General features: G+C 35.1%; 1 protein-coding gene across 1 annotated transcript in view; it reads right to left on the bottom strand.

The window, feature by feature from the left end:
• Nucleotides 1-399: 399 nt before the first annotated feature.
• The window catches only part of PCDH7 (protocadherin 7), a 260537-nt gene continuing 247357 nt past the window's right edge, over nt 400-13579 (bottom strand). The window contains exon 4 of the mRNA XM_058803518.1: nt 400-1124. Within this exon, the coding sequence (XP_058659501.1) occupies nt 745-1124 (380 nt within the window). The 3' untranslated portion in view covers nt 400-744. The remainder of the gene's footprint in view (nt 1125-13579) is intronic.

Raw genomic sequence — 13579 nt, 5'->3', positions numbered from 1 at the left:
TATAAGTGTTAGTTATTGTGTTTACATTGAAATAATCATTACAGAGAACGAGAGAGAAAGAGAGAAAGAGACACAGCAAGACAGGTTTGTTCAATGGATAAAACAGAACCAGAGTCCATGAATCACGGGAAAGTATGCCATGTTTTTGACTGCAGTCTCAGGCTGAACATATTTCTGTTTCTTCCAGCCTCAGATGAGAGGTGAGAATATTAAAGCTGTGGTCTTCACAAAGTGCCTATTAATGATTATTCCTTTATATTTATCCTATATCTTTATGGTTTCTGAAGGATTGTCCCTGATGGGGATCAGCAATATTCAGATGGTATGTTTCGAATACATTTTCCCTGACCTGTTATCCTCAACAAGCCAGATGACAAACAAACAAAATGAGTGGCTTAATTCATGCTTCTGCAGGAGGGAAACAACAGTGTGTCGTGTTCTTTTTTTAATCAAGCTTGCTACTATGGGAGGAATTTGCAACCATAGATCTAGGAAAATAAAAAATCAGCAAGGGGGAATTAGACATGCAAGTAACAGCAATGTTTTCTACATTGTACAGTATAGTCAGGCAGACAGTATAATTACATGCCTGCTATGGAGGCAGAAGTGGCAGGCAGATCTTTTGTCTCTTTGGTGGCCCCCTCTTTATTGTTTCACATTTTTTCTTAAAATTGTTGTGATTTTAAGACTTTTGCCCCATTTCTTTCTTATATTATGAAAGAACTTTGTCGCTGCTGTTTTAACCTACAGGTAAACTTCTCTTCTAGTTAGAGTATTGACAGGAGATGGCTTGTATTCCCCTGTCTGTGTGAGGGGGATATCCTCTGGGTTGCCTTCTTCATTTTTGCTGAAACTAGCTGCGCTGAAGGTCTCATAAGATGAGGTCAACTTTTTGTTAAGGAGGTTTCTGTTGCGGTCACCCATGAGGGAGGCTTCTCCATTGGCCAGCTTTTCCTGACTGCCCCGTTCATCGACAGGCATGAAAGTGGAGAGTTTTGGCTGGCTCTTCTGCTTTCTCTCCGGAGAAGTGCGGACTGGCATCCAGCAGGAGTCTGAGTGGCCGTATTCATCACATTCTCGGGTGCACTTCCCCGTCAGGGCTACATCTGGTAGAGGCCGTGAATCTGAAAATAAAAGAGAGTTGTCTTTACAAATCGTTGTTACAGTGACTTCCACTGAAACTGAGAATCCTTGCATTCACAAAAGGTATTTTTAAAGATCTTGGTAGGAATGTGGCAGTAAGTTCCTCAGTAATAATTTTTTCACATTGCATGTGCCCAGAGGCAGCAAGCAGATCTGTACAGTTATTCTCAATCTTAATAATTGAAAAAATACAAAATCTATTAATCCTCTTCCTGTGCCTGAAAATCAATTCCAGAAACATTTGGCATTAGGTACTGAATTAATTTTGATGTCTGAAAGAGTCAAAGAAACACTTAATTCCATACTGCCAATTTTCTAGAAATTATTAAAAATACCTTTCCTTGATTTTTTTTTTAGAGAACACTCTGAATTTATGTGGAAGAATCCTCAGACCCCGTGCCCTGGAAATACTTACAAGCATACTTAATGCCCTGCAAATGAGCAGATCCGCTATTGACAAAGGAACTGAATTTTCATATAATGTAACCCTCTGCTTGAATTTGTGAGGATTGGGCACTTGAGTTTTTAGCCCACAATATGTTAGATAAGTTGTACAATCAGTAATTGCAGAAGCATACAAAACCTTTGCTATAGGTTATAAACTTTATCAATAGTACAAATAAAGCTGTTCTGTGTGTACATGTGCATGGTAGGGCATGGAATGAATCTGAGTGCTGCCTAAAGAGAAACATTTTATATGTGCCTGGCTGTGTTCAAGGTGTCCTGCTCCTGTTCACTATGTCTGAGTTTTCTGTTCTTGTAAGAGCTTTTGCTGAAAACCAGCAAAGTTTCCGAGGCCTGCAGTATTGACTCCTACCTGTTTTCAAAGCAGGTATATTTAATATTTGTATTTTAATACTTGCATACAACTGAATTTAAAAACTACCTCAACTATTTTAATGAATGGGTAATATTCTTTAACCTTCCTTTTATTCAATTATAGTGTACTTTATGGTCTAAAGGAATAACTTAAGCTGCTTACAAAGGAACAACATTATATTCAAACAAAGGTGACAAAGAACATAAATCAAAAATAAATTTTTCAAATGTGTTTGATATGGCTTTCACATGATATGACTTATTTGATGAAATATTTAGGGTTTTTTTGTAAAAAAAATCAATTATTTTGAAGGGAGCAAGGAACATGGAAACATAATCAGGTACTTCAAATGGGCTCTGGCATCATTCTACCTTCCCACTACAACACCAAAATTCTTGTGAACAGTAATTTTTGCCTGTAATAACATGTGTATACAAACTTATAAAAACTCCTTCAAAGGCCCGCTCAGCCTTCATTCTGTTACTTTTGTTTTTCCTATTTTTTTTTAATTTGGCTAATAAAGTACCTTCTCAAATAATGATAATTCCAGCTCTGATTTTTTTATAAATTGATAAAAGAAACCACTGCTGAAGATAAAAACAACCAACCAAACAAAAAAACCCAAAACCCAACAGCCAAAAATCCTTCACTCCTCCAGAATAAACGACTTTAATTTAAAATATTTTAAACAGGTACTTGCAGAGAAAGCATATTTCATTTCAACATCTGTGGATTTAATCCTGATAGAATTGCAAAAGCTCTTGAAAGTCAGATTTATCTTCATCCTGTCCTGATTTTTTTTTTTTTAGGCATTTAAACATTAATTTAATAAATAATTTGTTGCTGTACTGTAAAGGTGTGTACACTATTTGCTACTGCCAGGTACCAACATTCAATAGAATTTACTGAATGCATTCTGAATACTGCATAAAATTTCATATTTCAATGAAATATCACTGACTCTGATGAGGAAACAGCCCTGGTTTCTAGATAACTGAGTAATCCTGTAACTAAGATGTGTAAGGCCAGGAGGAGGGAACTGAGTGAGTTTTTTCTTTTTAAAATTTTTCCCCCAATTTATTTTTAAAGCTTTTTCCCTTAGACACAGTTCCCACCTTTTTTTTTCCCAATGAAGAATGCAATACTATAAAAATTTAGCAGCCTATTGGTTTTTAGGTGTCTGTGTTCTGCAAACATACACAGAATATGGGGATGGGTACAGGAAAATCCTCTGTTTGTCAGCTAAATCAGCATAATTCTGACCCTCCCCAATGATAAGAAGCATAATTAACTGCTCCACTGCTCTGATATGCTTTGATTTTTAACCAGAATTTTTCATATTTTCACAATAGGGCCAATTCCCTTAAACCTCTATAAATTATTTGAACCAGCACCTTATTTCCAAAAAAAAAATCCTGACCATTGAACATTATGCTTGCTTCTAGTATTTTAATTATTACTCTGACATAATATTAGCAAGCACTGATCAAGGCAGTTTGTCTGACCTTTATTTAAAACATAAGAATATAAGTTTATTGGAAAGATTTTCTTTTGTTGTCATTTGAATTTGGGGTTTTTTTTCCAGACTGAAACAATTAGCACCTCATTATATCTGATGGAGTCTTTCTAGCTGAAAAAAAATTTTGAGTCAGCAATACATGGTTTCATAAAAATCCTTCTCTTACTGGTGGTCTTTTAATCATGCTCTTGAAAATGCATCATTTTTTATTGTGTTGCTTCTCCTATTCACTTCTGGACAAATACTGGAACTCATTATTGTGAAACATGAGGACTTAATGTACAATTCAGCCTTATGATGCTGTTTTATGAAGCAAAACCCTCCAAGTCACATAACCTGCTGGGTTATGTGATAAACTTTATCTTCACACCCACAGAAGAGCTCAGAGAGACACTGGAAGAACAATTCTAGCCCAAATAACACCCCAAGAGACCTACCCAGGCCCACCACAGGGCAAGCAGACCCTCAAAGGTCCAGAGGAACACAGGGGTGTACAGTAGCAAGTAGGAGCTCAAAACAAGGATTCACAAGGAAAAATCATCTTTCTGTGTAATGCTGCGGATTGCTGTCTAGGTATGTAAAGCAAATTATAAGACATAAAGGAAAAGGAATTTGGGACAGCAAAGGACTTAGATGACATGGTTTCTCTTTAGGGGAGAAACCATCAGGAAGACAAGTGAGGAGTTTAGGTGATAAAGGAGAATTAGAGACATAAGGGGATAAAAGGGCCAGTCACAAGTAAATAGTTTGCTTGTCTGGTTGTGTTCTATGCTGGATGAACACCATTTGTCCTGTCCTCTTATCAAGTTTCCTCTCCAGCTCTTTCCTGGCAATGGGCTCTCTATTATGAGTGCATGTATAGATATGGGTGTGTGCACTATCACTAGCAGTGGTCTTCCATCCTGTCCAGCCAGAGAAGAGGACAGAATGAGGCCCCTGGTGCTGTTTGTGTTCATGGGAGGGCTCTGAGTGTCTGTGATCTGCGTGGACAACTGGATGTATATGTGGTGTAAGTGTGTGCTCCGTGTGTGTGCCAGCTGGGAATATATCCTCATCTTTGCTTGGATTTGGGGGTATGGAACAGCAGCAGCAGCCTCCTGCCCCTCAGGCTGTCAGATCCAGTGCCATTTCTTTTCCTCTAAAACACCTTCAATTAAGATTTGACACTTACAGCCTTCTACTCCATTGCTTTCTTGCATCTTTTCTCAGAGCTTGAATCAGTGCAGCATTTCAGTACAGATCTAATCGAACATGGTTTGAAACCTGTTGCATTTTAATCTCTCATCTGTTTAAAAGATTGACACACCTAAACTAGTGGGTTAAGGGAAGATGGGGTGCTTTCTATGCACTTGATAATAGTGATTTAACCTCTAATTTGGATAAACTGCCATACCACTTTAGCTACACAGTAACTGCATTTTTGCTAACTCACTGAAACAGATCAACCCTCTTTTGCAGAGTAGGGACTCTATGGTCAGCATACTAAATTACCTAGTCCATGGAGTTTTGAACAATCTCTAAATTTGAAAATAAAAATAAATTTTACTCATGTTTTCTAGCACAATTTGCATTGAAACACATCTATTTCTAAGCTAAATACTTTTCCTAAGTGCTTCTCTGTTTAAAAGGGAAGTACTCCAGTAGTGACCCCACTGAGAACTGACAAGTCTAATGGAATATGACACAGCAAACAATTTGTCAGCAGAATTGGCAAATCATCAAGGAGCAGCACAACAGATTCCTACTGCAGTTATATATCTGGAAACCAAGTTAATTTGTGCTTAAAATGCCCCTTATTAACAAAAAAAAAAAATTATCACAATGTTAATTGATAGAGAAAAATATGTGATATTTCTTGTTATACTGAAATCTGTAGATTTGGGATTAGGTTCTAAAAGTTTGTATAGACTAGCTAAACTCAACCTTTTATTTTATCTGCACAAAAAAGATAATCAGAAGATGTCATCAGAAGATATCCTCTCAGTTATTGTCAAGTATATCTGCTCATCAGATCAGAACATGGCTCAGCCATTGTAAACCCACTCCCTAAAATGCATAGGAGATGCATGTAAATTGAGAATTCAAAATGTAATACTTTTAAAACAGATTTCACTTGCCAGATTTCAGCTTGGGAAAAAAATTGGAAAACATTTATTCAATGGACTTTAAAATCTACTTTGTCTCTGTATCTGATAGAAGCTTTCACCCCCAATTTTTGAAATTTATCTGATAAAAGTTAGGTATTTTTTTAAACTTTAGTAACTATTCATCCAATAAATCCTTCAACATTTGCAGCTCATTTCTGAGACAGAAATATGCTTTTTGTTTTCTATAAAGCTTTGTACAAAAGAATGTAAGTGATTGGAGATATTTGTAGGTGTGCTAATGTTTCTGCTGATTGTAGCTGACTGTTCCCTAAGGGCTGGTAGGGTTGCTTCTTATCAAAAAGGGAAGGCACCTACCCCTGCAGGCTGGACTGGGGAAAGGTGATCTTCTATCTCCAGTTAAATACCAAAGAAACTAACTCAAATATTCCAACCAAGCAGTTTTCCACTATTTTCTCTCCTCCTATTCCTAATCAAAAGAGGTTAATATATTTCATCAAGGACATAAACAGTATTATGAACTCAGTAGTCAACAAGTACACCTGGGGATTGGAACTAGATGATTTTTAAGGTCCCTTCCAACCCTATCCATTCCATGACTCTTTATGTTACAAGTTACGTGCTTTTATTTTACACACACATTGCAGAAATATAAGAATATATCAAGAATCCTCACTCTGGCTCCACTCTACACATTTTAAACAACCATTCTTGTACAATATATTTTATAGACCCACAGCTAGTCATGACATTGTTCTAGCACAGACACTGGAGAAAAATGTAAAGAGCCTTTCACTTTTTCATTTTTGTAAACCACACACAAAGCTGATGGCAACAACAGATTTAAGATGTACTTAAGCTGGCAAAACTTTTGTTCCACTTGTCCCTGGAGATGGAATACCTTCCAAATCAATAGTGACACTGTATCTAGACACAATAATTTGAACATCTGCAGAAAGCATTCCTAGCTGCAGACCTTTTTCTTGGAGGAGTACAAAACCACAGTAGCCATGTAGCAGTAGAGCAGTGCAACTCTGCAACTTTTGTAAAGCATGCAGCATGGACAGCAGGTTCTGAGGAGTCATTGGCAGAGAGTTCTAAATAGTATCTATGACAAATCAATGGCTCCATGCAGATTTTGCTTTCCACATTGACAGGCCCATAATATCCCTGCATGGTTCCATTTATTGAGGACCTATAAAAACTGCATGTGGAATAGTTCCAGCTACTGTGAGAAAAGAAAAAAAAAAACCAGAATAGTAAAGAAAGAGACTGTGGTTTGGATGAGCCCCATTTTTTCTGCATTCTGTACACAAATATGTTACATTCAGAAGAGCATCCAAAATGCAAGTGAAACACCATTATATGATTAAAGTGGAGTATGTTTATATGGCTTTTATATTAAAAGCCATGACTCTTTTATGAGCTGTGTGATCAGGGACACAATACATCTCTTAAAGCCTAACAAGTATTGACGACATGATCAAGGAACAACAATGCAGAAAACAGCTGAGAGAGTACATATTGTAGAAAATCACTCTTTAAGGGGAAAAAGAAAGCCAGTCTACATATCCCTGTAGACAACAGCTACAACAGTACTGTTGTTGAAATTCTTGCCTCCTAATTGCTGCAATTCAGGAGCTGCACCCCAGTTTGTGCCGTGGCATATTCTGACATGCCAAGACACTATAAAAATACTTAAACATGTTAGAAAGCATCAGCAATTTCTTTCTCTGTACCTTAGGCTAAATACAGTTAAACAGCAGTTGAACATATCTCAAGAAGCGTTTAGTGCCCCAAGGCTTGGGCTGCTGTCATTCTGAATGTGGCATTGTCGTGTACTGCAGAGACAGTGCATGCCATCTCTAAAACAGTCTTACCGAATAAAGTCAAACACAAATCCACTGCCTGAGATGTGCCAACTGCACTGAAGTAATGAATAAATTAATTGCTTTTGGACTAGAATAATATTATGTGTATCATGCCTAATTCTAAAATTCCTTTCAGTGCTTGAGAAAATACCTGAGAGTACATAAAGGTTTTATGTATATTGATGGAATGATTAGTATTGTGAGAAAAGGTATTAGAACGATACAAAATCATGAGTTCTATAAATCTGATTTATTTTTTCAATGCAAAGGAAAGAAATATAGAAATAAAGAATGAAGAATATAGAATGAAAGTGAGAATTTTGAATACTTTACTTGTGAAATTGTTGAAAATAATAGTTTCTCTTAAACAATCCCCAAAGCTAGCAAGACTCAGTGCTGTGATGAGTCCAAAGTCCTCATACTTAGCAGTTTCAAGAGAGACCAGAGTGGTATGTTAAAGGAAATATGTGCTGCTAAATGATCCATTACAATTAAAAGTTATAAAAAATAAAACAGACAAAAAAGCAATGTCACAGGAAAATAGAAACAGTTAAATGATTCTTTAAATTTGAAAAAAGTTCATGCTAGATGAATGAAAGTGAATTAGTGAGAAGAGAAAGCAGATATGGCAGAAAAGAGCACTGATAATGTACCTAAAAGGCAAGAACAAAAAAAAAAAAAAAAAAAAATGAGTGGAAATAATCTATTTTGCAGGCCCATAGTGAAAAATACCAGAAGTAATGTCGTGATTGCAACAATGAAAAATCATGTTAGAAATTAGGAAAATCTTTGAGGATGAATGAAGTAGTAATGGAAGGTTGTAGAATCTGGGATAAGTTTTACAAATGTCTAGAAAATTTTTTTCCCAGGATAACATAAACGTAGCTAATCATACCTTGGGAGAGAAAGGATGCACTAAATGACCTCTAAAGTTTCCCTTCATCTCTACAGTTCTGTTGATGTGATTGCCAGCTCTCAGGTACTTTGGCCTCAATCCAATTCCTAACTGCTTCTGGGTTGAGACTCTTGACTTACTTAGTAATAAATCAGGCTCAGACAGTTTAACCAAAATTCCATTTTAGAATCCTCTTAAAAAAGCAAAACCTAGAAATAGTTGGACCACTTAATTCAGGTGTTAATCAAAGGAATACAGAAACATAAAGCCTATAATGATAAAAGCAACCCACCCATTCTCACGTTCCAACATGATAATTTAGCATTTATAAAATCTTGTTTCCTGAGAAAAAACACATCCATCCTATCTTACAATTAGTTTCTTCACAAAGTTATAGAATGAATATTGCTTCTGCTTGTAGTGGTGCAAAACATATCACACCTCTGAAATCCATTAAACCTGAAACTGGTGTAAGAACCAAAATTTCACAAGTGTTTGCATCTTATATAATATTTTTGTTTTGCTTTCCTTGAATATTACCTATCTGTGCTGTACAGAGGAGCAGTCAAATAAGATAATAACCATATAAAGTTTTGGTTTTTTGTGCTTATTAAACATACTACACCAGTCTGTATAGCTACTTAAAATGACTCAGACATGTAACCAAAGAAATATCAACCAAGTAATAAAGAAATATTTCCTAAACAATTGTATTTCTGGCTGAATTTCTACATAGTCATAGTAATTTCTATCATAGTTACCTCCATAATGTTAAAGTATAATATTCTTTAATTTTTTCCTGAATTATGGAACAGCTTGATAAAAAAAAAATTCTTGCTTAAATTAGTGATTATACCAGTTCAATAATATAACATCTATGTTCTTTAAGGAATCACCAATATTTTGCAACTATCTTAAAGAGAGGTTATGTTAAAAACAGATGTATAGTTTGGGGGTTTTTTCACTAAAAAAACATATACTTGTACTCTTATGGGCCAAAATCATATTGATCTGATGGTTGTCAGTGGAGGAAAATAACATAAATGTTGCAACATGGTTAAGTGAAATCAAATTCAATGAGATTAATCCTAGACAAATACTAATTTGATTACATTATAAAATAGGAAAGGCCAGTAGAAACACAGTTTTCTCTTGTTTAAATTGTATTTATCCAGTAGTTCAGACTGTATTATTTCATTTGCTTTCAAAAAACCAATTGCTTATATATAATGAGAACTAAGTATCAGCTTATGGGATACCAGTGGTGAGTACCATACTAAATGCACCACGCTGAACCTAAATTCCCCAGATTTTAATTTTCTAGATTTAAATGTATGTGCTGCAAGACTTCTTGTAATCCTGTTAAATCCTTTGATAGCCTGATTTACTTCTATCACTGCAATGGCAACATTTCCTTCAGAAAAGCAGGACTTACTGTGGTTTCCTGAAGCAGCACAGACATTAAGATGTAGGAAACATTTAAGCCGTCTAATTGTTCTGCCAATCTAATGCTAAGGTATTAATCTGTCACCGTGTCAAATTACATGCCTTTATATGTTTTCAGTAAAATGTGTCAGTGCTTAACAAACTCGGAGCTGAAACAATTTATGGAGCAATTAGAATGTCAGCTCTCCTACAGATGGCTTAAGAAAACCTGAGCCAAGGCTCAAAAGTCACCATAACTCCCTTGATACTCCTGCCAAAGTGGTGGAACTGCAGGAGCTCTAAGGGAATCAGGTAGCTAGCAGCCATTATTAGCTCACCTCAGCTGTTCCGCTCTTTCATTTTATTTCTTGTTGATAAGAATTTAATAATGTATTTTCACATCTGGAATGTACACTAGGTAGGAAAACAAGTTGCCAGAGAAGACAAAAACACCACGACTTCCCTTCATCTCCCTTCAATTTATGCCTACCTCATTCAACAGATAACTTAGTTTTGGAGATATTCAAAATAACAATTTCTAAGGGATGCTAATGAATGCAGCATTGCTTTAATTTAGAAAATAAAGACATGAGCCCAAAAGATGTCTGGTGTCATTTGGTCTCATGGATATCTCACAAATATCTTCAAAGATATATAAAACCGATAATGAAAGTTGAATACATGGAAAAAGTCAGTGACAAGGATTTTCAAGCTCTTTTTTAAGACTGATATTTGTTGAAGCAATATAAAAGTGCATTATATATGGCTAAGGTTTAGCTTCAAATGGTGACTGATTAAAAAGATAAACCCTCGCTAAGCACATGGCCAGTTAATTGTCACAAGTAATGGCAGGAATAAAATCAATAAACAAACAGAAAAACTGAACCACTTGTGCTTGTTGACAAGAACTCAAACTAAAGTTTGAGGATTCTGTTTGAAGGCTTCCATATTTAAGAATTGATTTTAAGGGAAAACACTGATTTCTTTCATATCTTTTAGTGAGCTACTTCTTAGAGAATTATTCCAATACATGAAATAGTAACTTGAACTGATTATGTTGGTAGTACCACTGCATTTGTGAAAATGAAATGCTTCATACTGTTCCATTTTGTGCAGCAAAACATTGCTGTATTCTGGATCTATTTTATACCTCATACTCAGAATTGAATATTGAATAGTAACCTATATTAAATCGTAGTATTGCTTTCATAAAAAGGGAATTACTCGGGTTTCCAGAGGTTTTCTGTGTGACTCATGCAAAGTATATTTTGTTACAAGTCATAGACTCTCAAAGGTTAAACTTGTAAGTGTAAAATGAGCTGAAGATCTGTTAATTTATATTATGTTATTTTCAAATGGGGGAAAGAACAAAGTTATCTATGCTCTACATGCAAATTATTACCTAAATAATGTAGGGCTCAGCATGAAGCAGAAACAAATAACTTGTGACTACCTGTCTTTTTAGCAGCTGTTGAGAGAAAGTTGTATAGTAAGAAGAAATATAGCATGTGAAGGATCTGTTTAACCTTTTGTGTCACATCAAGGGAACCTTATCCCAAACAATGGAAAAAAATACACACTTATCTGTCCGTGTCATAAATGTTTGTCTCAAAAATGCACATATAAATTTGTAATTTTACTTAATGATATTAGAAGATCTGGATTGGAACCAGGTGCTCACCCATCCCATGATGTGTTTATCCAGCTGTGTGCTGGAACTTTTGTCCAGGAGGGCACTGTGAGAGACAGTATGAAAAGCTTTACTGAAATCCAAAAAGATTTGGATTTCACCAACTCACCTGCCTTGATCAACTAGGTGATAATATTTTTCTAAAAGGAAATTAAGTTTTACAAGCAGGACTTTGTCCTCATGAAGCTGTGCAGGCTATGACTTATGATTGCATTATGATTTTAATACCTCACAAGATTAATTCCCCTAAATTTTTACTTCTGTTATAAGTACTCATGCTTTCTTATTAAGATTTTGCAGGGAAGAGGGAGTTTGGGGAGTTTTTTGCTGTTGATGTAGTTTTTATAGTAAGTATGTGGAAAAGTCTTTACACCTCAAAAAATGAAGTGACAAATACAGAAAGATAATGAATCTCTCAGTGTTCTCAGTGTGATTTATATCCTGCTCAAAGGGATTTTTTCCATTAATTTTTTTATTGATTTTTCAGCTGTGTCTGCAGATTACAGTGAATTAATTGCAAGCATCAGCTCAGAATTTTTCCATATTTATGACAGATTCATCTGGGTTACAGTCCATTAGTAATTAAGTATTAAGCACAGCACTAATTCCTCTTGAGCACATATAGCTGAAAGACTGTAATCCTACACATGAATCATAGGGATGTTACATGAAAAAAGGTTGGTGTATCAGTGCTTAGCTCAGTACGGAATGAAACACTATAATGATTTTTTTCCTAACAATATAAAGAATAGAAGCAGTTTGAATGAAACAAAACAGAGGAAAAATAATCAAGTGTTACTTGCAAAGTCTAAGCTGGTCAGACACAGTAGTGTCAATCCTTCTTGTGAGAGGTAGAATCTAACAGAGACTGCAGTGTGTATCACAGCTATTTGACCATTATTATTCAACAATTACACGTGGCAAAGAAGTATAGCTTTTACTTTACAAATAGAACTGTGAATGTTAAAGTCAAGACTGGATTAGAACAGGGGTATGTTCTCTCTCATGCCTATGATGAAGACACTGGGGTTTAGTTGACTAGGTAACAGCATCTTCAAATTTCTAAGTCATTTAGTTGAGTTGAGCATACTCTGACACAGATTTTCTGAGATATTCCTCCGAATTTTGTGAAATATTTCCCAGCCCCAAAGTAAAAAATGGAATATTTTTTGTGAGAAGTAACTGCAGTGGAAGTACTTTCTTAGTAAATCAATTATATTATTGTTTTAAGAATGTTTAATATCGCAATTAATCTCCTCTTATGTTGTGCAGCACAATACTAAAATTAGTCAGTTTACTTTTGTTTAATGTGGTTGCCAAAGCATTTACCATACCCATGAAATTGTAAATCTCAGGAAATAGTCTATTTTTCTTCTGCTTGTGACGTCTCCAGATTTCTTGAGATGTGCAGTATATATACTTTGTACTACTGCTTCAGAGTTAACATCTACTTTTTCACGAATAAATGAGATATTTTCCATCTTGTTCCATTCATTTGAATATCAAGAAATTTTTAAAATTATTAATTAATGCTTTCACTCAGACCTCAGTAAAAATGACAGTGTTAGGCTTGCTTCACTGGCAGTGCATGACTAAGTTCTTGACAATAGGTAGGGAAAAACCTTAATTATGTCTGCTAGGGTTGCATAAAACTTAGCCAAGCAAAACATATTAACAGTGAGGTTAAATTATCTTTTTAACAAAAGTTGCATATACAACTGGAAAAAAAAATAGTGTTTTAAATTTATTGACTGGAGGTGAGGAAAATAAAAAATAATCCTCTTGATTACTCCCAGTTTAAATCCACAGTCTACTAATCTACCCAATATTAAGTGGAGTTGCCATAATCAGTTAGCAGCTGCTGGACTATTTTAAAAAGCCAAAGAAGACACTAAACACCAGTGGTTATAGGGTCAAATATCAGAGCTGGACAGAACATAAAGAAATGAAAAAAAATAATAAAGAAAATAATAAAGAAAAAAAAAAAGAAATCTGTACATTTCACTTGACTTGCAGGGCAACTATCATTAAAGCAATTAAATTAATGTGGTATTTTGGCAATTATTATTTCAGACAAATTTTTAGTAAACTGTTAATTTCCTTTTATTAAA

This window comes from Ammospiza caudacuta, chromosome 4 (genome assembly GCF_027887145.1).
Source record: "Ammospiza caudacuta isolate bAmmCau1 chromosome 4, bAmmCau1.pri, whole genome shotgun sequence".
In the NCBI taxonomy this organism is placed as follows: domain Eukaryota; kingdom Metazoa; phylum Chordata; class Aves; order Passeriformes; family Passerellidae; genus Ammospiza; species Ammospiza caudacuta.
Note: the sequence above shows the minus strand (reverse complement) of the source record. Positions and strands in the feature narration are given on the sequence as shown.